This window comes from Acanthopagrus latus, chromosome 22 (assembly GCF_904848185.1).
Source record: "Acanthopagrus latus isolate v.2019 chromosome 22, fAcaLat1.1, whole genome shotgun sequence".
Classification (NCBI taxonomy): domain Eukaryota; kingdom Metazoa; phylum Chordata; class Actinopteri; order Spariformes; family Sparidae; genus Acanthopagrus; species Acanthopagrus latus.
In genome coordinates, this window is record NC_051060.1 from 2,947,658 (window position 1) to 2,970,804 (window position 23,147).

Genomic DNA, 23,147 nt, shown 5'->3' on the forward strand with positions numbered 1-23,147 from the left:
CTTCTCATGTCATTATTTCACACATTCTTTCAAGTACAATGAGACTGTAGACTGGCCAGTTTCAAAACAATAATTAAAGTAAAGAAAAAGTTTAATGGTGTAATATCAGACATGACAGTGACAGTGACTGGTAGACATGAATTGTCGTAGTGATATTGCAGGATTATTGCTCAGTTCTTTTATTTGGATGGCTCTTAAAAGAGCTGTTTTTGGGGTGCTTGTGCACTAAATATTATGCTGCCACGGGACCACTCCCTCCGTGGAGAAGAGGGCTGAGAAGGTCTCCCGAACCCTGATGGCCTCTCTCGCCGAGTTGTTCGCCCCAGCTCTTCCCAGACCTGGCAGTGGCTCCACCTCACTCCCTGTGACGCTTCCTCCAACTCCCGGTGTCTGGGCTGTCATGCGCAGGAAGTTGTGAAGAACACAAGTCGCCTTCACGCACTTCTCTGCCACTTCCAGCTGGACCTCGAGGACATGGTGGTACATCCTCCACTGAGCCGCCAGGATGCCGAAGGCATTCTCGATCACCAACCGAGCCCGGGATGGTAGTTGAAGATCCTCTTGTCTCTGGGGAGGATGCGCCCAGGGAATGGCCTGATGAGGTTCCTCCGGAGTGGGAACGCTTCATCAGCCACAAAACAATGAGGCTGGGGTCCTCTGTGTTCTGCAGCTGGTAGAGGCTGGTCCACTGGCAAGTGCGATGAGCTGGCGACTTATCCAGGGAGTACCCTGCCCTCGCCCTGAGACAAGGCTGGGACTGGCTCCAGCAACAACACCCCACAACCCCATGGAAAGGGATAAGTGGTTTGGACAATGACATGACATAAATATATTTAAATATAAATCTTGATGAAATTATTTCAATTTATCAGTATTTTTTCAACATTTTGAAGACATTTTTAAAAAAAATACCGCCATATACTGATAACCGTGATAATTTTGGTCACTATTACCGCGGTGTGAAATTTTCATACCGTTGCATCCCTATTACGCACACACACCTCACGCACCGCCCTATTCCAGAAAGGGGCTATGCAGATCTTACAACAATGGCAACTGCAGATGCAGGAGACCCATCGACAGAACTTGAACCCCCTCCTTTTTCACTGAAGTCGCAGGTCTGGAAGTATTTTCAACATTTGACAATGTTGTGTGGTACATTGCGAGCAAAGGTCAGATATTATGTTGCATAAAAGTCTAGTCTAAAAATGGCATAGCAACCTGTGCTTTAAAAAAAGTAAATGTAAAAATCGAGAATCAAATCGATCCGTGAACTTAGAATCGAAGATTGAATTGAATCGAGGATTTGGAGAATCGTGACACCCCTAATATTTTTTTTTGCACCTGTCTCTCACATTTTTGTTGTTTATGTGCATATCCATCTATATATTTTGTCGATGTGTAAAACATCTTTAAAAAAAATTAAAATGAGATAAGAAAGGGAGCCCTAAAGCACCTTTCCTGAACAGAAGATCTGCAGTTACAGTCTATTGTGTGGTCCAACCTATGAGCAGAGGGTGGCGGTAATGCGCCAATAAGCTGGAGCCGTAAAACAAGAAGAAGCAGATGTAGAAGAAGAAGATACGCAGCTACGCGCAGGAGCTGGGTGTGAAGATGGCGGACGAGGAGGCCGAGCAGGACCGTAGTCCTGAGAACGGTAACACTGCGACCATCGAGGAACTCAGACAACGGTTGCAACAACTGCAAGGGGTCGTGGTTGGAGAAAGCGGCGACTCCCCAACACAGTCCTCCTCTGAATATTGCCAGGAGTTTTGTAGGGTGAGTTATGGTCCCCAACATATTCAGCCGTAAAGACAGCTAGCATTACTAATAACGGTCTCTCATGGCTCCTGGCTAATCCAGGGCAATGTTTGATATCAGTGCCGAACTGGTGTTGAATGGATACTTCTTCAGTGTGCTTCGTCCACAAACAGAATAAGAACGTGTGCTGTGGTCAGACTTCAGCCAATCGGTAATGTAGAGCGTACAAATACAATTCAGCATGACGGAGACATGGCTCGCCCATCTAGCTACTAGCACACGCTAGCTGATAGTTATTTCTGCAGGAGATAACGTCAGCTAAACGTTAGATTGAGTCGTTAAAATCATTGACATGGATATGTAGTAGAGTGGCTCCGACACATTATCACCAGTGTGTTTGTCTGATTTGGTTCAATGTGGTAACAATACTTAGTTACTTGGTACTAGATCGACCAAAACAGTTGTACCCGCAGTTAGCCAAATATTAGTTTTAGCCTTGTGTGTTTTGCTACGTGCGCGTGCACGTGAGAATAATTTGGCTGATCGTCTGTGGCGGTTACGTCGCCCTCAAGCTAGCTAAACCGAATCTCCTGTTTGTTTGTTGGAGTCATTACCATAGAGTCTGCTGTCAACACTAACGTTAGGCGTACTAGAGATGGAGGAGGAGGGCACGGCACCGTTTGTTCGTGTGAGTACGTGCCGAATCGAGCACAGAGGAAGCACGCAGAACTGTATGCTCAACTATTGATTACAGCTAGCCATCTTCAGCCCAGAGCGAAGCCCATCAGGAAGCCATCGGCGCAGTTCAGTGGTTCGAGAGATTTGTGAGCATATTGGCGGATCTGGACTACCACTGAAAAAGTCTGCTTGATTTGATGAAATGAAATTCATCTAGCGTGCCCAGGTACAGCACATCGAGAGACACAGTGTTGCAGCAGTTGTATGAAAATGTTTAGGCTAATCTTCAAATTACAGGTGTGTATTATATTAGCAGGGTCATGTGGAGGGCTTAATGTGAAACTCGCCATAATGCAGACTAGGCTTTTTTTGTGAATGTTTAGGAGTCAAAACTTTGAGTAAAAGCATAATTACGACAAAAGAGTCACTTTTAAGATTTCCTGTATTTTCGTTTTTGGGTCAAGCTCATTTTCTCAGTGTAAGGGGCACTTTTACGAGCATCAAAATCGCTATTTTTAAAACACTGAGAAGGCTCGACACAATATGAAACTTTGCTCTTAGTATCACCAGGGTCTCTACACATGGACACGAGCATTGAGAACATTGTGTACACAGAGTTTGCTAAAAAGCAAGTTTTTCTAACAACTCACCTTAGCAGTTGCTTGTTCTGCTCCCAGTCGGCATGGCAGCTGAGCAGAATGCAATGTAACTTTGAGGAGAGTTGAGGTGGACCGTTACTGTCTCCTGGCAACAACTATCCACGCAATATCTCACGTGACCTTTCCAGCTTTTTTAGTATTGTCTCTTATGTGAGGCTCCTTTTTAAACTTCAAGGTCACTGTTGTTTTTTGCTAATGACAAACAACGAATAATCTGCAGTGTTTCCCACAGTTTTTTTTGTGTGTGTGTGTGGGGGGGGGGGAGTTTTATTGATAGTATGGCTGAGTAAGTGACAGGAAACAGGACAAGAGAGAGGAGAAGTGACACGCAGCAAAGGGACCCAGGCCGGGAGTCGAACCTGGGTCTTGCAGCAAGAAGCCTCTGTACGTGGGATGCCCGCTCTACCAACTGAGTAAAACGACACCCCAGATTGAGCGCTTTTCATATGAATTTAATAAAGTAATCAAACACTGCAGTATGCAGTCACATACAGAGGTACCTCTACGCAGTTGCGCAAATGCGCAGGGATATGGAGGTTCTACGGTCTGTGTCTGAAATTGTTAAGTTTCATTTTTATTGAAAGTAAACCTCTCGTCCAACAACTGGGCCTTGCGCCTGTTCACCAGATCACTGCCCAGCTGTGCTAATGCGTAGGGATGCAGAGGTTCTACAGTTGAAAAAATGTAGTGCCAAAAGAAAGGCAGGTCTGATGGCAACGTAAGGCGGTGTGAATTTTACAGTTTTTTAAGATTTTTTTTTAGGTGGGCCTTGTTTCAGGAGGTTAAATTTCACTTTTTCTCTGGACCCTGTCCACTGCAGTACAAAGCTGAGCATCTGGGCTGGAGCGACTCTCTACTTCTCCAAACTGATGCTGCGCTGATCAGTGATTATGATAGGGAACAGATCGACTCTAGGTATATACTTTATATGACCCCACCTCAAAAAACACGAACTGTCCCTTTAAGACATAAGGCACTTGAAGTACAACCAGAAGCTACAGTTTGGGGTGATGTCTCTGTATATCTTCCACTCTATAGTTACTGTAAAGCGCAATCAGATACAAAAATTTGTGAATTGGTATTTGGTACCTTTTTAGATGTACTGAGTTCAGTCCCTACCCCTATGATGAGCGTTTATGATGAACTCCCAGTACAAGTACAATCCTCAAAATTAATAAGACTTGGCTCTGATTTTGCTATGAATTGCTGTGAGCTGATAATATTGGCCCACAGATAAATTGGTCGGGCTCTAATAAAAACGGCTTCTGTCTCTGTGTGGGGAGTGCAGCATGAGAGCCCCATGAGGAGTAGCAAGCCAGAGGTAACGCTAGTTGAGATTTGACGGAATAGAAACAAAGATGGAATTGGTTTCAAAGCCGAACGCGACAGCTGCAGCGTGGGAGCACTTCGAATTTAAACCGAATGACCGTGGTGTACCATTGTCTTTTTTGGCTTCTTTTTATTTTATATCCAATTGACAGCAGGTCATAAACCAGTGGGCTGTGCGCCCTGATCTATGGTCTGGATGTAAGCTACTTCCGTGATCAACCAGAACTGGCCATAACACAGACTTACAAACAGCTTTTCAAAATAAAATGGACCTTTTCAAAATAAAATGAACAGGTACAGAAACCCATGAAGAAATTATTTAGACCCACAAATAATAATAGAATAATTTAAGTAACAAAAGTCTTGACAGCTGAACCTGGATGAGCCGGTATGACTCATTTGTTGTAATAGAGTAGCAACTAAAAGCGGCAATACAACAAACATGCATCTGTGCCTAAGGCATAATCAAACAATGCAGTTTTCCCAGCTGGGGAAAAAAAAACTACAACTAAAGGCAGTCTGAGCCATTGGATACTCTGATTGGCGGTGTGCTAGCGAATCAGCGTGGTGTGTGGGAGGGGCGGAATACTGTATGCGCATTGGTTTTCTATGTACTCCATTCTGTCATTTCTTGTTTTCAAGTTTTGGAGTACTTGCATGAGACTAATTGTTGTTATGTCCGTTCAGGACGAATTAATCTATGTTTGCTTGGTAATGTCTCGCTGCATATTTAGTATGCAGCTGTTTTTGTCTGAAATGGTTACATTTCATTTTGATCGAAAGTAAAGAGAGTTGTGTGCATAAACCTCTAGTCCAGCGTCTTTAACACTAGTGCCACCCGCTTCTTGCGTCTCGCGCAAGCGCAGAACGTACATGCTACTGTGGAGCTGGCACCACATCGAAGCGCTGGGTTTTCTGCCTAATGGGTCAGACAAGAGGCAACACAGTGGTCGGATAAGGCAATTGGACGTCTGGGCGGTGTGTGGGGGCCTTAAAGCCACAGAGAGGCTGTCTCTGCCTTCCTGACAGTCCACAATCACTGGGGTGTTTAGTCGACAAACTACAAAAAAAATGGTGTGCACTCACAGACAGTATAGTACGCTACATCGCTAAAGAGATGCAGCCCTTTAATACTGTCGATAAGCCGGCACTTTGACAAATTCTGCAAACGTTTGACAGCCAGTACTAATTGCCTGGGAGAACATACATGTCACAAATGGCAATTCCACAACTGTATAGCATGAAAGACGACGGGATTATTGTTTTTGGTTGTATTTAAGTGCAGTTTTTGCTAACAGAGATTGAGTCCTTTTTATTTGATGTTTCTGGTTGTTTTGTTTATTTATTTTGGACTTTGAAACAGTGTACCAGGGGTATTCGGTTAAAAGCCACTGAGGTTCAGTTACTCAAATGTCCTCCAAGTAAAAGGTCTGAACCTCATAAAGTTCAACTTGTGTCTTAAGGCAGGAACACACCGGTCCAACCATTGGACACCTGAAGCATTTGGAGAGACTCGGACGAGGTCGGGAACAAATATGTTCAGTGTGGTCAACTGCGTTGGAAGCTTTCGGAGCCACACGGATGTTGTCGGCTCCGACTGAGCATGCAAAGTCTGAGGAGGTGGGCCTTTGGATGTCTGAGCCATTGGATTCTCTGATTGGTTGTGTGCCAGCTGAGTGGCCGTTCTGATTGGTGGTGTGCTAGCAAATCAGCGCAGTGTGTGGGAGGGGCGGAATACTGTGTGCGCTTTGTTTTCCTATGCACTCCCTTCCGTCATTCTCCGTTTTCATATTTTGTAGTACTGGCACAAGAGTAGTTGTTATGTCCGTTCTGGACGAATTAATTTGTGTTCGTTTGGTAATGCCTCGCTGCATGTTTAGTATGCAGCTGTTTTTATCTGAAATAGTTAAGTTTTGTTTTGATCGAAAGTAAAGAGAGTTACATGCATAAGCCTCTTATTTACAACTCACAACACAAGCGCCACCCGCTTATTGCGCAGAACGCACACGCTACTGTGGAGTAGGCAGCAGGTCGAAGCGGTGTGTTTCAATGCAACTTTTCTGCCGAACGGGTCAGACAAGATGCAACAGAGGGGTCGAATAAGGCAATTGGACGTCTATGTCCACATTTTCATATGGTTTCAACAATATTTATTGGCAGTTTTCAACACAAGAAACTTTTAACAGAGTGCACTTGTATAGTAATCAACTACTGTTTTTACCATAAGTAAAAGTAGTCCCAGGCAAATGAATTTATGGCCTTTATTTCAAGTTAAAGAATACAGAAACCTCAGAACAAAAGGAATAAGAAGTGCAAACAGAGCCTCGAATAACTCTTTATTTCCCCTTAAATTAAAGAAGTCCCAACCTAATGAATTTAAGGCTGCACTCCGAATAACGGCATCAAGCTGTTCAAGTACATCATCTGCTAATATTTCAGATTTTCGGGTTGCTTTTGAAGCTGACAGCAGGATTTGTTTGATTTTTTTTTTCACATAACTTGTCTTTTTGTTTTCCCTCAAATAATGTCTTGGCAATGGCGTTCAAGCACTCCTTCACAACTGTCCCATTACTAAATGTTTTTTCATGTTGCCCCAAAATCCTTTAGTGAACATTCGTTTGCACATTTCTGGGCTGTAAATGAACGTGTGCTGAGCCATGTAGAGCTGTCATACTGGGCTTGCAATTTGTTTATTTTTTGTTTTCTCTCAGCTCGGACTTTAGTGGATAACTTTGCTCAAAAGATCAGTGCTTTGTTTCAAAGTCACTGTCACTTTCCAGGATGTGTGGTGGCTCAGGATTTTAGTCACAACCAGTGTAATAGGGCTCTCAAAACTGCTTCAAAATGACGTTCGAATATTCACTCTAAAAAAAACAAACACATATGTTTGAACCATTCGAATATCTATATTTGCACATTATGTCAGTAACAGGAGGACAAACTACTACAATGAGACATAAGTACTTGTATAGGTATTTTCAGGATATGGTACCTTGGTTCCAATTCTTGACAAAACTCTCTGAAGCCTGTGCCATCAACGATACTGATCGGCCTCATGTCCTTGCATATGAACAAATCAAGTTTCTTCGTGCGCTTCGTTGACAGCCCTACAGTGTACTTAGTTTCGTAGTTATGCGTTACTCTAATCTAACTACTTTTATCAGTAACGAGTACTCTAACGTGTTAATATTTCCAAACCAGTAATCAGATTAAAGTTCCTTATTCAAGTCACTGTGCGTTACTATTATTTGTCATTTTCCTTAGTAAAAATACATAATTTTTTTTAATTCTCGGGGAGTTAGTCACATATGCAACAAGTCACGTTTTCAGCACAAAGACAACTCGGGTGTAACACCATGCAGTGCCACAAACAACAATGGAGGGAGGAGGGAGATGCGTGTTTCCTAGCTGGAAATACAGTCCTTACTTTGAGTTTGTGTCAGCTAAAGTCAACAGGCAGTGGGTACGTGTGCAGATTAACAGGATGACAGGAGAGGGAAGACATGGGGAAAAAAAAAAACACAGACATCATCATCATGACGTGTACCGTCTCGGCACTTTTGGATTCACAGTGCCAGCTTGCTATGTGAATTACACTAATGCAGCTTTATGCTGGAGCTGCTTGGTTCTGTGTGAACAAACACTGGCAAAAATAATGCGGCAATTCTGTGTGAAAGCTATCAGCACAAACAGAGTCTCTAACTCTGTTTGTTCAATTGGTGAATTATTGTGGTTCCCTCTTTGCAGACACTTCTGGAATATGCAGGCCGTTGGAGGATAGAGGAAGAGCCTCTGCCGCTGGTGGAAGTATACATAGTCGCCCTGCTGAGTTACGCCCAGGCCTCTCAATACCTCTCCCTGCAGTGTGAAAATGTTCCTCTTGTGGTTGAGAGGCTCTCAATGTAAGTACCAGTAAACTGGGATTAACTGCAGATAAAATATAGAGCTCTTACCCATTATGGATAATTATAATGCAGAATGAAACCCTGTCACAAATCCTAAAGCTCATGCAATGAATGCACACATACAAACAGAAATATAATGTTTGTTGATTGTCTTTTTATCCTGCAGGAGTTTTGTGGAGCTTTTGCTCTCACTGAAGGAAATTCCAGATGACTTATGGAAGGAATTTAAATCATCTGTGCAGGTAAAGCTGCAAATTCACACTGGATGTAGTAATATCTTTCAGTAAAAAAAATAACACCTGTTTAGCATCCCATGACCAAGCATTGTCACCCTACTTCTTCCTGTGATTACAGTATTAGTATAACTCCTTGACACTATCCGCTGAACTTGTGTTGTCCACTAGGATTTTTTCCAGCAGTGGCGGCGTAAACAAATGACACTTGACTGCAGATTTTAATTTTATGCCCAGCATAATCCCGCTTTTTATTGAATGACAGGCATGGAAAATGGCCTTTTTAAAGGCTGAATGTAAAAATAAACAATGATGACAAAAATACAATAATAAGATAAAAAATAAAATGATAAATAATAATTTCTTGATGGGGCTTTAGAATCAGTGGTAATGTTTGCACCCAGGCTCAGAACAACCCAGGCTCACTCGGCTCTCCCCCGCTGTACTCTGCTCTCCATCACTTTGTTCCACTGCTCCTTCCTGTCTAATGTTACTTGTCTTATACAATTACATAAAACGTTAACGTTAGAGAATGTACACTCACATCACATCCGATTACAAGTGTGAACACGGTTTTTTACCTAACCATCATCATTTGAGTCAGTAAAAGGCTAATGATACCTGACTAGCGTCATCTTCATCAGGTGTCTTTCTCTTCTTTGAGGAATATTTGAAAAGGCTCATCTGAAAATGCAGTCGGCAGTTACATCATGGCGTGTATGTATTCGCTTAATGCTATAAATTAGTTTAGTCATGTTAGCGTCACTGAGATGAGTTGGCACCGGGCCCAATTAATTAAGCTACTGATATGTTACGTAACCTTAGCTGGCCATCAATATTTTGCGAATGTCTATTGAACTTGTAAAATCTATTATAAGTTTTCTTAAACTAATAAGTCTACCTTTTCTCCGGTGAGCCTATTTTCAAGATGACACTTGGGGGGTCTACTCCAAAGAGTAGATACTGAGCAAGATAGTTATCTAGTTTACCTCAGCACTCTCGACACCCGACCCAGTGCAGGACTCTGCTGTGAAGGTGGAGATATGATGCGGCGGTGGTGTATTTGCAACAATAATAAAAAAAGAAGAAGAATGGGGGGGGGGGGTAGAAATTGGCGTGTGTGATTAAGTGAGTGAACGTGCTTCGTCATTTGCATTTCAAACCTTACCAACACATTTAACCTCAAACCTCAGATAGTGACATACCTTCTGTATTGTGTCTAAAGTTCTGAAGTTCTTTTGTTCTGTATAGTTTTCTTACAGTAAGCTTCAGGAGAATGGAATTGCACAGTTGTCTCTGCTGTCTGCTTTGGGCAAATATGACGGTGTTTGGACCAACAAGGTCCTGCAAGGTCTTCTGTCAAATGAAAACCTACAGACTGAACACGGTAAGTTCCTCTCCCGGTTAAATCAAAATGCTTCTTTCAGTGTGTAAATATGCTCTGACATTCACTTATCCTGGGTTTTCTTTTAAGAAAGAAAATCAGAAACCAAAAGATAGAAATGTATATTTGATATTTAAGGTTTCATGAATGGGCTTCCTTGTTATGCATCAGTGTACTTGTTCATCTGCATAAAAGGACACCTAATTTTGTTACAGTAACGGTAATGTCAGTATTCTGTAGTAGGTAGAACAGACAGTAGCAGTTAGCAGTTGAAGATTAATGGAAGGGTGGACATGAAGTTTTCTATAGATACTGGTTGGTTCAAGCTTAGCATAAAGCGTTTTCTTTTACAGGAAGAAGACATGACTGTATTTTAGTATAAAAAGACAAAGAATTATGTTTTTAGGTGTACAATATGATCGTGAATGTTATCAAAAAAGGGTTTCCAAGGTATTTTTCATTTCAGCTCGATTTAAATTACACTACATTTAAAAACGTGTTGACTATTGACTATGCTTTTGACTATGTAAAGGGAAAACATTATGTGATGAACGTGATTTCAATTGGAGGATATTTTTGTTTCTCTCATTGGAAACAGGAAATATTGTTTAATTCTGCCCTCATATCCTCTAGCAACGCCACTGCAGTGGCACCAAAAGACAAGGCATATTTAGGGCCCGAGCAGTTTTCGACCTGGAATGACCACTTTTTCGTCCCAAATGATCGCATTTTTCACTGCTTGAACACACAAAACTCACCAAACTTATCTATATGTTACATCTGCCAAAACATTTTCATAATCTTTCGTTGACCTCCATTTCCACCACTAGGTGGCGCTATAATCAAGGAATGTGCATTTTGCCCTAGAACTCACAGATACTTTGTCACACATTCAAAAACCTTATATCCACGTGTTCACTGATTTGTGCCGAATCCCGTGATATGGGCCTCGTCTATTTCTGCCTACCTTTTTTTTTCCACAGATTCGCGAAATTACGCAAACCTACTTTTTCGAACTCCTCCCAGGCAATTTCACCGAATTACACCAAACTTTGAACACAGCATCTGTGGACTCTCCTGACAAGAATTGTTAAAAAAAATGATATTCCAAACAATACTCAAGTTATTAAATAAGAACTTCCTGTACATTTTGTTTAAAACACAAAGTGTTGCATATCTCCACATTGGTCTGTCCGACTGACATGAAACCCAGGTGACTACCTCCCCATGAGCCACTAAGGCTCTATGAAAAAATGGTAAGCTTACTTCTCAAACTCCTCCTAGGCCATTTGACTGATTTGCAGCAAACTTTGCAAGTAGTGTCTATAGACAGAATTTATCAAAAGCTTTCTACCTGCGTCACACCTGCTGGAGCAATCCATTTTGGTGCTTCGCCATAAAACCATCAACTCATTATAACTTCCACATACAGTTTTCCATCTACTCCAAATTACTCAAACATGGAAAGGGTCTTGCCCTGAATACATCTACATGGCACACCCCGACTGCAGCATGCCCCGATACAGACTGCGATGGCCCATTTATCGCTACTTGCAGCTTTAATTGGTTATTTGGTACTACCAAAGCATTTCGGTTGGTGCCATAAAAGAACCGAAGTTCGGTTCCCAGCCCTAGGCACTGTACATCACTTGCTGAGGCAAACTGCAGAAAAGAATGAACTCTGAGCTGAAAAAAGTTGATTTTATGTGATTTATTTATTAATTTATAGAAGACAACGCTATAGTTGAGGGATTTATCCAAATAGGATATTAACATATCAGTCTGGTAACTCCACCCTCTTCCTAAGTAGTTTGTCATATTTGTAGATATCTATAGTTATGATTAATAATCTAATAGAGAGCAAATTATCTATATTAATTGTTTTAACATCTTGATGGAGCCTCATGTTTGTTTTTTAATGATTGTTTTGAAGTCTTCTAGGTTTATTGAGGAAATCTAACCAAGATTAATCTTATTTTTTTTCTTTTTTGCACAACACCTGACCACACCACACCTGCACAGCCATGCTCTCATAGCGAACAGGTGTGTCATTGTAGGTCATTGCAGTAGTAAGGTGCACAGAACCAGAAATCGGTGTTCTCCACTGTAGAGTTGTGATCAGGAAAATTTGAAGCTAACCAGTTGCCTGATTTGGTGCAATGATTTTTAACTGTGTGCTATGAATACAAGGAATGGTATGCTTAGGTGAACACTTATGGTAACAGCCATTGCATTGTTATTGTCATAAAACATCACTTTGAGGTGAAGTCAATTTTTGCAGTGAAATGTAATTTGCTCCAGCATACATGATAACATTATACAGTGTGGTTCCAGTGTTTCTTTAAAGTGATGTGTACTCTTGTTCCATAAACAATTACATCAGTGTCTATTTGTGGTGTCATTGCTGATATTCCCTGGTTTTCAGTTGAAGAGTTCCTGGTGCAGGAGGGGCTGGTCCTGTTGGAGATGAGAGTGAAGCAGTTGATGAAGGAGAATGAGATGGGGAAGGCTCTCCTGCTGGCAAAGACTTGCTGTCAGAGTCCTGCCTTCCATGAAAAAGGATCTTTCAAGCAGATGTACCTCGTCTGCCTATGTGCTACCTCAGAACAGGATCAGCTGATGGACGAGGTAAGTGCAGCTACTTAGTTGATGCCACATGCACTTGTATAGGATTTTCTTTTTAAGGCTCAAGAAAGAGCTTTGCCAAGTGTTTATAAAGTGCATGAAGATCTGGGCTCGTATTTACAAAGAATCTTAAGGCTAAAAGTAGCTCCTAACAGGAAGGAAGGATGCAGGAAAAAATGTTATGGATGGACAGATCTAAGTTGTTTTCATGATCCCTTTAACCTTGTACAAATGACCTAGTTAACCAACACCAAAGCACCCTAGAGTCACTCCTCCAGCATGTTTTATATTTGTTGTCTCTCAAATGTTCTGTGATGCCAAGACCTCTAACTTAGATCTGTCCATCCATAACAATTTTTCCTTCTTCCTCTGTCCAGTGTCTGTGTTCTTTTGCCTGTATTGATCCTTTCCTTTTTATTGGCCAGTCTATCATGATAATAAGTGTGTTTTAATGATCAATTAGCGTTTTAACTTTAATTGAAAAAATGTTCCTTATCTTTCAAAAATTGAAATTTCTAAGTGAACCCAAACTTTAGAGTCTTAGTATAATTTGACTTAATATGAATGCCCTGAAATGAGCCTTTGATAACTGAACTGTGTAGTGCTCGTTGCTGCAGGCCTTACTTCTCTGCTATCTTTGCCATACTTTCTACTGAACCTGTATTTTATGCAGCTTTGACTGCAATACATCGCTCTTTCACAAGATGGCAGACCATACTTGAACACATTCTTTAAGACTATTGGAGGCATGTATGGTGTCATTATTGGGGGTGTGTGTGTGTGTGTGTGTGTGTGAAGCTTTCAAAGGAGGACTGCCGTGATGCTTTAGAGATGATTTGCAACCTGGAGTCGGATGGAGATGAAAGGGCAGCTCTCACCTTATGCTCGGCCTTCCTGACCCGACAGCTTCTCCAGGGAGATACATACTGTGCTTGGTAAGAGAACACAAGTATCCCCGTCTGATGCATCTGTGCAGGGTTTCTTTGTTTAGAAAAACAGGATTCTGAACAGAATATACACCTGTGTTTAAATTATATTAATTTGGCTGTATGTTTATCCCACTCATAAATATTGATAAATAGGGATGTACCGGTATGAAAATTTCACACCGCGGTAATAGTGACCAAAATTATCATGGTGATCAGTATACCGCGGTGTGTGTGTCTATATATATATATATATATATATATATATATATATATATATATATATATATATATATATATATATATATATATATATATATATATATATATATATATATATATATATATTTTTATTTTTATATATATTTTTATATTTAAATAAAGAAAGATATTTATCTTATGCCTTTTTTATCAGGGAGCTTACTTTGTTTTGGAGCAAGCTGCTGAAACGATTAGAACCATCAGCGCAGGCCTTCCTCGCCAGATGTCACCAGATGTCCTTACTATCAAAAACCGTGTACCATATCCTGTTCCTCATCAAGGTCATCCAATCAGAGGTCAGTAAACAGTGATCTGCGGTGGTGTAGTAAAAAAAAAAAAGTTATTAACTCCCCTTAACTCTCAGTTATGACAAAAGTAGAAAGCCCTAGAGAAATGTAAGTGGTATTTTTTGCCATAGTTGAAACATATTGAGCCTGTTAATTTTGGTTTATATGAAGGAGACTACAGCTGCTACCCACAAAGAACATTGCACACTTGTCAAATATCTCGGGTCTACAGTGGTTGAGTCGTTGATTCGGGGTACTGTACTCCTTAAATGCATTAAAAAGTGGAATATGTAGGTCTTTGATGAAATGGTAACAATTATGATCAAAATAGTGTTTTGGTAATGTTTCATTTCATTATTGAAGTAAGAATTTCTGTATTTCAAAGTGTTTTTATGTCTCTCAAAAAATTGAATTTGCTTGATTAATTGTCCCATGTGAGTTTCAGAATAATTGTGTTGGGCAGCTTTAAATTCTTTGACTTCCTCTTTTTCCTAGATGGACAGCGTTGGATTGCCAGTGTGCATTGAAATGTGCATAAGGGCTCTTCGGATGGCATCAGATGATGCAAGCCTCAAGGCCACCGTGTGTAAAACTATTTCCTGTTTACTTCCCACTGACCTGGAAGTGAAACGAGCCTGCCAGCTGACAGAGTTCCTCTTGGAGCCCACAGTGGATTCATACTATGCTGTGGAGACGCTTTACAACGAACCTGATCAAAAACTTGAGGAGGAGAGCATGCCTGTTCCCAACTCACTACGCTGCGAGCTTCTGCTGGTTTTTAAAACCCAGTGGCCTTTTGACCCAGAGTTCTGGGATTGGAAAACACTAAAGCGACATTGTTTAGCTCTAATGGGTGAAGAAGCTTCAATAGTGTCTTCTATCGACTTGCTAAATGATACTGAGGACCCCGAAGAAGAGGAAGAATTCCTCAGTCAGGATGGGTTTAAGAATATCCCAGAACACTTAATCAGCGGCACCTATGAACTAAAGGATGTCACTGACAAGAGACAAAAAAACAGAGAAATGAAGAAACTGAGAGAAAAAGGTTTCATATCTGCTAGGTTCAGAAACTGGCAGGCATACATGCAGTACTGTGTCCTGTGTGACAAAGAGTTTCTCGGCCACAGGATTGTGCGCCATGCACAGACTCATCTGAGCGGTGGCGTATACAGCTGCCCGATATGTGCTCAAACCCTTGCGTCAAAAGACACCTTGATTCCCCATGTGACGTTACATGTTAAACAGTCGTGTAAGGAAAGACTGACTGCCATGAAAACAAACAAGAAATTGGCGGATCCTAAAACAGCTGCCCCTGTAATCGCTGCATTGAAGGCAAAGACAGAGAATGAACTTTATGAAAATGCTGATTCCCAAGTTCAGAATGCTGGGTTAATACGAAATGTTCAGGCATCAGTGTCCAGGTGTAACACAGATGGTAGTGAAGACAATGTGTGCCCTGTTGGAAAATGTAGAAGGAGCTTCAAATTTTTCAAAAATCTTGTTGCACATGTTAAAGCCCATGGGGATGACGAGGAAGCAAAGACTTTCCTTGAAATCCAGAGCAAAAAGGTAGTTTGCCAGTACTGTCGCCGCCACTTTGTTAACGTCACTCATCTAAATGATCATTTACAGGTACACTGTGGTGTGAAGCCTTACATCTGTATTCAGCTGAACTGTAAAGCAAGTTTCCTGTCCAACACTGAGCTACTTCTACACAGGAAAACACATTCTGTTTTTAAGGCTAGATGCATGTTTCCAAAATGTGGAAAGACTTTCAACGAGGCCTTCAAACTGTATGACCATGAGGCACAGCATTACAAAACTTTCACCTGCAAAGTTCTGGATTGTGGAAAAGTATTTCATTCACAACAGCAGCTGGATTTACATTTGGAGAAGCACGCCACCTTAGAAGAGGAAATTTTATCTTCTGAACACATCTCACAAAACATGCAGCCGGGCCCTTCACTCATTGAACAAATGCTTGTCAATCACACTCCAAGTAAACAAGCGACCTCCCAAGAAAACTGGAATGTAAAGCTGCCAATGTCCTTGGAGGGTGTGCTGAAATCATCACAAGCATCTTCAGAAACCGAAGGGGGATACAGCGTCAAACATGAACCACAAAATATGCCCTTCTCAACCAGTCACACATCGAGTTTAAATAACTCAGTGATTCAACCTTTGAATTCCTCCATGTCTGATACTGACGAACACAGAGACTGTTTTGATTATTTGAGACCACACCAACAGAATCAAACGGTACGTCCTCGTGAGGCTAATTTAGGTGATGTGTCACATGATTGTAATGCAGATATCCCACGAGGCCAGCCACAGATGTTCCTCGGTGATGTAAATCCCAGATCTATGAGTTACAATTCTGAGTGCAACATACCTATGCCAGTGCAGCAAGGGCCAATGTGTAGCAGCAACCTGCTAACACCATCACCACTCCAGAAATCCACAGAGCCAGCAATGTCACAACCACTTCCTCCATCAGTAACCCCACAGCCACTCAGTAGGGACAGAGCAGAGAACTCAATGACATCCTTGACTTGCGCTGGCCCTCTTCCAGGACAGAGGGAGCGATATCACTGTGCATTTGAAACCTGTGCAAGGCACTACAGCTCCTACAGAAGTGTTGCAAAGCATATGAAAACGGTTCATCCAGATTTCTACGAGCAATGGAAAGTTGCTCGAACCAAAATCAAGATAACCTACGCTTCGGCCCCCATTACATCATCTGTTGGACATCTCAGTTCAAATGCCTCATTCCAGCACCAGAAGGACAGCAGAGTACCACTTCATGGAGTTCAGAGGCAAAATGTTATCCAGTCCCCTCCTTATACTTACACGGGTACAAGCACAAAGGATACTGCCCTACATCCCCAGTCTTCATCTGCCCTTAACCAGAATGTTTCCCTTGTGATGGAAAATGTTTTAAATCCCATTGTTCTCTCTCAGCTAGGAAGTGATACAGATCCAGGCAGCCAAAACTGGCAGGCAGCCCTTGGAAGTGAACAAAATAAAATCTCTGGCTCTTCTCAAGTCTATCCATCCAACATGCAGGCAATGCCACATGTTGATTCAACCAGTGCAGCTCTGCCCCTCTGTGTCCCATCTTCCTCTATGATGGAGTCAAGAATGAACAGAACAGAAGAGTCTTTACAGTCACCAGTTACGGAAAATGGGTCCCAGTCAGTGTTGCCCTCATACATGTCTGGTGCAAATGATGTGCCACCACGAGCAGAAAACCTTCTTCAGCCATATACATCACAGATGCAAAGCAGTTTAGTGTCTGGCTCCAGGGCCCCAGAAAAAACAAAATCAATGCAAATTCCCTCTCCAGACAGTGCAAGCCAAAAAAACTGTGTCAGCCAACCTCAAAATGGCCCAGTCATCTCTGAAAGTGCTTCTGAGAATCCAACACGATCTAAAAGAAATAAAAGGACAAAATGGCCAGCTATACTTAGAGATGGCAAATTTGTTTGTTGCAGGTGTTTTAGACAATTTAATAGTCCCAAATCACTGGGAGGCCATCTGTCCAAGCGTGCAATCTGTAAACCATATGATGAGCCTGAACTGAACACAGACCTGCCAGCATCGTTTCTTGACCTTCTCAATTCAGAGCAAACAGTTGGTACGGCTCAGCCACAGATCCCTTATACTCCTGCGGCTATTTATCAGGAGAAGCCCCATCAGTCAGTAACAAATGGTTCAACTGCCACAAAAGAATACCCCACTCCTAATTATCCACAAGATAATCTGCTTGTATATGGGAATGGCGAGTCAAACGACGACATTCTTAAACAAATCATGACTGAATCAAACATGTCTGATCTCTTTGTGCATACACCGGCTCCCCAGCCATTGTTCCAAAACCCTTATGGAGTCAGTGAACGTTTGCCAGGGAGCTCAGTCATACAGCATACAGAAAATGTCCAGCTGACGTGTGAGAACAACTCTAATAGTACAGCCCTTTATCCTCATCTAGGCATTGATACATTTGCTCGAAGTGAATTCCCTGATCCACTTCTTTCTCAGAGTCTCCCAGAAAACCCCTCCACTGCTGTACCCGGAAGTGTTCCCACAAACCACAGTGACGGGTATCGCTCTGAGACAACCGTTCAGATACTTGATACAGATTCGAACCAAGTGATGCAAACAATATTACCTGATATTCAACTTAGTCCATCAACAAGTTGCAAGCAAGGTGAGACGGAAAGAAAGACCAGTGAGCAAGATATCAAAAAGCGACTGAGGGAGCAGATTTTGGCTGGTTCTCAACGTAGAAACATCTTGCATCATTCAGGCAACACCGACCCCAATGCTAATTCAAGAAATCCCATAACTTTTGGCCAAGTGTGCAGTTCTTCTCGTAATTCTGGACTTCATCAAATGTCTCGTGATGCAAAAAGTGACTCAGCGAGTGAAGCACAAGTCATTCCAGTAACCTCTGGTGTCATGAAACAACTACTGAACACACAGAGCTTTACTTGTTTCAGAGAGACTCCCACACCGCAACAGGAGGTACTGAGCCCCACAGGGGTCAGGGCAAATGATGCAGAGCCTGAGCCCACTCAGTTATCTGCCAGCCAGCAACAGTGGATGACAGAAATTCAAAGTGCGTTTGAAAGGCTTGACTTGGTCAGAGAAATATCTGACCAGATTTCAGCTTCCATCAAACATAATGGCAATACTATGAACAGTCAGACAGTATCAACAAAGGTGGATATACACAGCTCATTGTCGTCAAACTTTGTCAAACCATATGCTTGCGAGAATGAAAACTGCACATTTAGTTCCATGTCATGTGAAGCCCTTTGGAAACACCTCTCCAAAACTCACAGCTACACACTTGAGATGGTGAATGTGGTTAAAAAAAGGTATGGCCAGTATGCTCCTTTCAAGTGTCAAAAATGTAGCAAAGCATTCACACGAAACTCAAACCTCCGTGTTCACTATCAGTCGGCTCACAAATTATCAGCTAAAGAAATAGCAGATCTGGATATGAAGCGCAGAGAGGCCAAAGCGGCTGCATTTGCTGCAATACAGAAGCAGGTTAAAGCAGCTCAAAGTACAATGGCTGCTCATTCATCAACAGAGAACGGAACACATCTGGATTCATCTCAAGACACAGCAAAACATTTCTGCCCATCTGAGGCATTTGTACCACATACCAGTGTGGACACAACTAATCAGAATGTCCAAGATGACAGTCGTTACACAGTCATTCAGGCTTTGCAGAGTGCCATGCCTCAGGCTAATGGGCCTCCCTGTCTCAGCAAACAAGTTGCTATCAATAGGCAGCTGATAGTGAAGCCAAGCATAGAGATTCCCAAGAAGACAAAGGAGAGGAAGCCCAGCTCAGGTGAAGCAACAAGTCCATACAGACCATATCGCTGCGTTCATCAGGGCTGTGTGGCAGCCTTCACCATCCAGCACAATCTGATCCTCCACTATAGGGCTGTTCACCAGTCTGCTCTGTCAGCACTGGAAGTGAACAAAGAGCAGGACCAGAGTGAGGGACTGGATGAAGTTATAAACCATGATGAGGACTATCCAGAGGCAGAGATCCCCCAAATTTCTGAATTCAGATGCCAAGTGAAAGACTGCTCCCGAGTTTTCCAAGAAGTTCCAAACCTCTTGCAGCATTATCTTCATCTGCATGAATTCAGTCTTGATAAAGTTGGGAATCTGTTGTCCAGCATCAAGCTTGGGAAATTTGCTTGTGGCCATAAAGGATGCACAGCATCCTTCACTGCTGTCTGGAAATATATAGGACACGTCAAAGAACTGCATAAAGATATAAAGCTGGCCAAACCTGAACAATTTAACGGGTCGTTCAAGTGTGAAATTGAAGGCTGTGACCGTTCATATGCCACAAAGTCAAATATGCTGAGACATGTCATGAAAAAGCATCAGGACCTGTATCAGCCCAAAATGAGGAGTCAACGGACAAAAGAAGACGGGATGAAACGGAGCTCTAAGACTGTACTGTACCCAATTACCAAGACAAGTAATGGAAAGGAAAACATCGAGAGCAATAAAAAGATTGTCCAGAGAGGAAATGACACAAAGAGAGTTGGCAAGGCAAAAACTAACCACTGGACTAAATATGGAAAACCTTCACTGAAAACTAAAGTGGAGGCGTCTTCCATGTGCACTAAAAAATTCCCTCTACAATACCCTTGTATGATCAAAGGGTGTGATTCGGTCATGAAGTCAGAGCGGAGCATTTTAAAACATTACATGGGACACGGGCTGTCAGAGAAGTACTTGGAACAGCAAAGGAGTCATTTCATATTCTGCAAAAAGTTCCCCAGGCAGAAGTGTCGCTCCATCAGGAGTGACGACTCCAAATCAGACAACACCTCTGACCTGTCAGACAATGAGCTGACAGCAGACACCAGCCAGGAAGGAGGGGGGGAATATGGATACTCGAAGCCTATCCTACGCAGAAGGACCTCAGCAGGGATTTCCCCGGCATTGTTTGAGAGCAAGATGTCTAATGATGAAAGTTCTGATGGCTCTGTAGTGCTCAAACGCAAACGAGGACGTCCCAGGAAACTGATCGAAAAAATTGTAAAACGCAAGAAAATTCCACGAACGACCAAGACGGACGTGGTTTACAGCAAGGACGATGAATCAGACTCTTCTTGCCCTGCAATAATCCAGGAGGAGGTGACAGAGCAGACTGCTCCACTGGCTTCTTTTAAACCAATGGGCTTTGAAATGTCTTTCTTAAAGTTCCTGGAGCAGTCAAATAAATGTGAACATCCCTTGACAAGAACCGTTGATGCACCAGAAACATGGAGAAAACCCTCCCCTTTGAACACCAAAGACACCTATGTCCGGTTCAGCAACCGTCAGAATTTGAAATCACTTAGTAAGGTTAGAATAATTATAGACGGGGCCTTTTCAGGTGTCACCCACCTCATGTTGAGACAGCTGCAAGACATGCTGCCCACAGTGGTACTGGAAAAAACTGAGTAACATGTCTTTTTGTTGATGAAAGGCAGAATCTCAGGACTAGAATGAGTAAAATCTGCTGCAGACTGGTGCCCTTCATACAAAATGTTTTTTACACCTCCTGTTATTTAAAAAAGAAAAAAAAAACGTTGTTTTGAACTATACTGTAATACTGTCTGTAAAGTTTTTGTCTTTTTTTATAGAAAAGTGTATAGCATGTTTTTATTTATGAACCAAGTCAAAAAAAGTTATGTGAAATTTTTGCTAGAAGTTGAAGTATGACATCAGCCTGTGGTGTCTTAATCATCCCTGTGGGACAAATGATTTTGAAATGGATTGTGCTGTTGTGTAGTTTGTGATTTGAGGACGTTGTTGATTATTGTGTGTGTGTGTGTGTGTGTGTGTATATAGTTTGAAATCACTCACTGCCACCAGCAGTCTTACTATTAAAAGAACAGCTTTTTTACAACCAATCTGGCTTGTTTTTTTATCATTTGACATTTTGTTAGGTTACACAGCAGGTTAAGAGGCTTGGAGCGGCTGCATGTACACTGAATGGAAAATGATTTTGTGGATGGTCTTCAGTTATTCCCAATAAATGAGCTAGAACCAGTAGATGGGTTTCTTGTATTACATGTTTATCCCATAAAACATTTTTTTGTCTTTCTTCCTCAATATTTACCCTGTTCATCAATCATTCCCAGGTTGATAGTGCTTAGTTATAAGACTACAAGTTGAGGAAAATGCTGTTCTTTACCGCTCCCACTGAGAAAAAGTCAGAGAGGCAGGCCAGGCCGATCAGAGGCCACTCAGGCCAGTAGCATGTGAGGAGGACAAGGCGATTTGTTTGTTTCGATTAACACCCGCCCCAACAGTCCATATTAACCACCCAGACAGCGTGTGGAGGAAGAGGTGTGTGACGTGTGTCTGATACCTGCTGCGGTCTGTGTGTGTAGGGAGCGGACCGGGAGAGGAGACGAGGCTTCGACGATTAGATGATGGACCCCAACCCGGGTAAAAAAGGAGAAAAGGCGGTGCCGAGAGGGAGAGAGCGAGAAAAAAGAAAGGCGCTGGAGCCATGGTGCCATTATGCGTCTGCAAGTAAATTATGTAAAAACAAAAAACAAAAACAAAAAAAACACTGGTTCTTGTCAGTATGAGGTCCAGGGACTCCCAATGGTCCTTGAGGCTGTACACTTTTATGCAGTGTTAGTATGTAGCCTACTAGGCCCTGGCCTTGAAATTAAAATAATGATTGGGATATTAAAACCACTGATTTACAAGCCACTTTTTGTTTTATTTACTGTTTTTGAAATTATTTACGTGTGCAACAAATGGGATATCATTTCATTATTATGTATATTAATACAAGGGCAAATCAATTGAGACATAGGCTACAGTATCTTGGTATGAACTATAGTGTATGGAAAAACACTGTAAGCATATGTTTGCCATTCAAAGGTGGTGATGGTGCTGACAGTCCTGCTGGTGCTTCAGGAGAAGTCAGTGCAGAGCAGTTGGCAGAAGGTACAGAATCATTTCTACAGTAGAGCATCAACATGCAACAAGTTGCAGACATAAGAACACCAGCAGGCACTGCCATTTGATATGAATGGCTCTCATTTGTAACAATAGCTGTCTTGGCACTACAGCATTATTCTATTAAGCGCTAGTGTTGTTGAATGTTGCCATCTGTTGCTGACTTGCTGTAATGTATCCCAGCCCAAATATGAAAGCTATGTATTCCAACCTTAGATTTAGGTTGGGGTTCATTATTATTCCCCGGTATGATAATTAGAGCCAATATTAAAATATAAGTCAATATTATGTGATTGCTTATCAGGAACTATGCTCTCGGACTGTATTATACATTGCATATATGTGTCTATCATGTGTGCCCATGCATATAGGTGTGGATGTGAACATGCATGTGTGGGCAAGGCCAGGGTGGCCTGGTTACATGACTGACTTCTGGCCTGAAAAAGTCTCCCAGTCTGGCCCTGGGGGTAGAGCTACCATCTTGTCATCAGAGGGTCACTGGTTTGATTCCCCAGGTCTACCTGTGGAAGTGTCCGTGGGCAAGATAAACCTGCTCCTGGTGTGCTGGTCAGCACCTTGCAAGGCAGCCAC

The 23,147-nt window shown here is 42.1% G+C and overlaps 1 protein-coding gene across 2 annotated transcripts; it reads left to right on the forward strand.

Moving 5' to 3' along the window:
* The first annotated feature begins 1,557 nt into the window (after window positions 1-1,557).
* Window positions 1,558-21,632, forward strand: znf292b (zinc finger protein 292b). 2 transcript variants are annotated; one of them, XM_037085998.1, is made up of 8 exons: window positions 1,558-1,779; window positions 8,175-8,329; window positions 8,499-8,574; window positions 9,817-9,952; window positions 12,375-12,577; window positions 13,373-13,509; window positions 13,916-14,057; window positions 14,544-21,632. In XM_037085998.1, the coding sequence occupies exons 1-8, from the start codon at window positions 1,615-1,617 to the stop codon at window positions 21,039-21,041; spliced, it is 7,512 nt and encodes a 2,503-aa protein (XP_036941893.1). In that variant the 5' UTR covers window positions 1,558-1,614; the 3' UTR covers window positions 21,042-21,632. The 2 variants fall into 2 exon arrangements, with proteins under 2 accessions (XP_036941893.1, XP_036941895.1); XM_037086000.1 differs by lacking the exon at window positions 1,558-1,779 and adding an exon at window positions 2,334-2,665.
* Window positions 21,633-23,147: the final 1,515 nt, after the last annotated feature.

What these genes read in the sequence shown, in the direction of transcription:
- znf292b (XM_037085998.1), top strand. Translation starts at nt 1,615, where the DNA reads ATGGCGGACGAGGAGGCCGAGCAGGACCGTAGTCCTGAGAACGGTAAC. An exon ending in AATTTAAATCATCTGTGCAG is followed by an intron (nt 8,575 to 9,816) that starts GTAAAGCTGCAA and finishes TGTTCTGTATAG; the next exon opens with TTTTCTTACAGTAAGCTTCA. An exon ending in AGGATCAGCTGATGGACGAG is followed by an intron (nt 12,578 to 13,372) that starts GTAAGTGCAGCT and finishes GTGTGTGTGAAG; the next exon opens with CTTTCAAAGGAGGACTGCCG.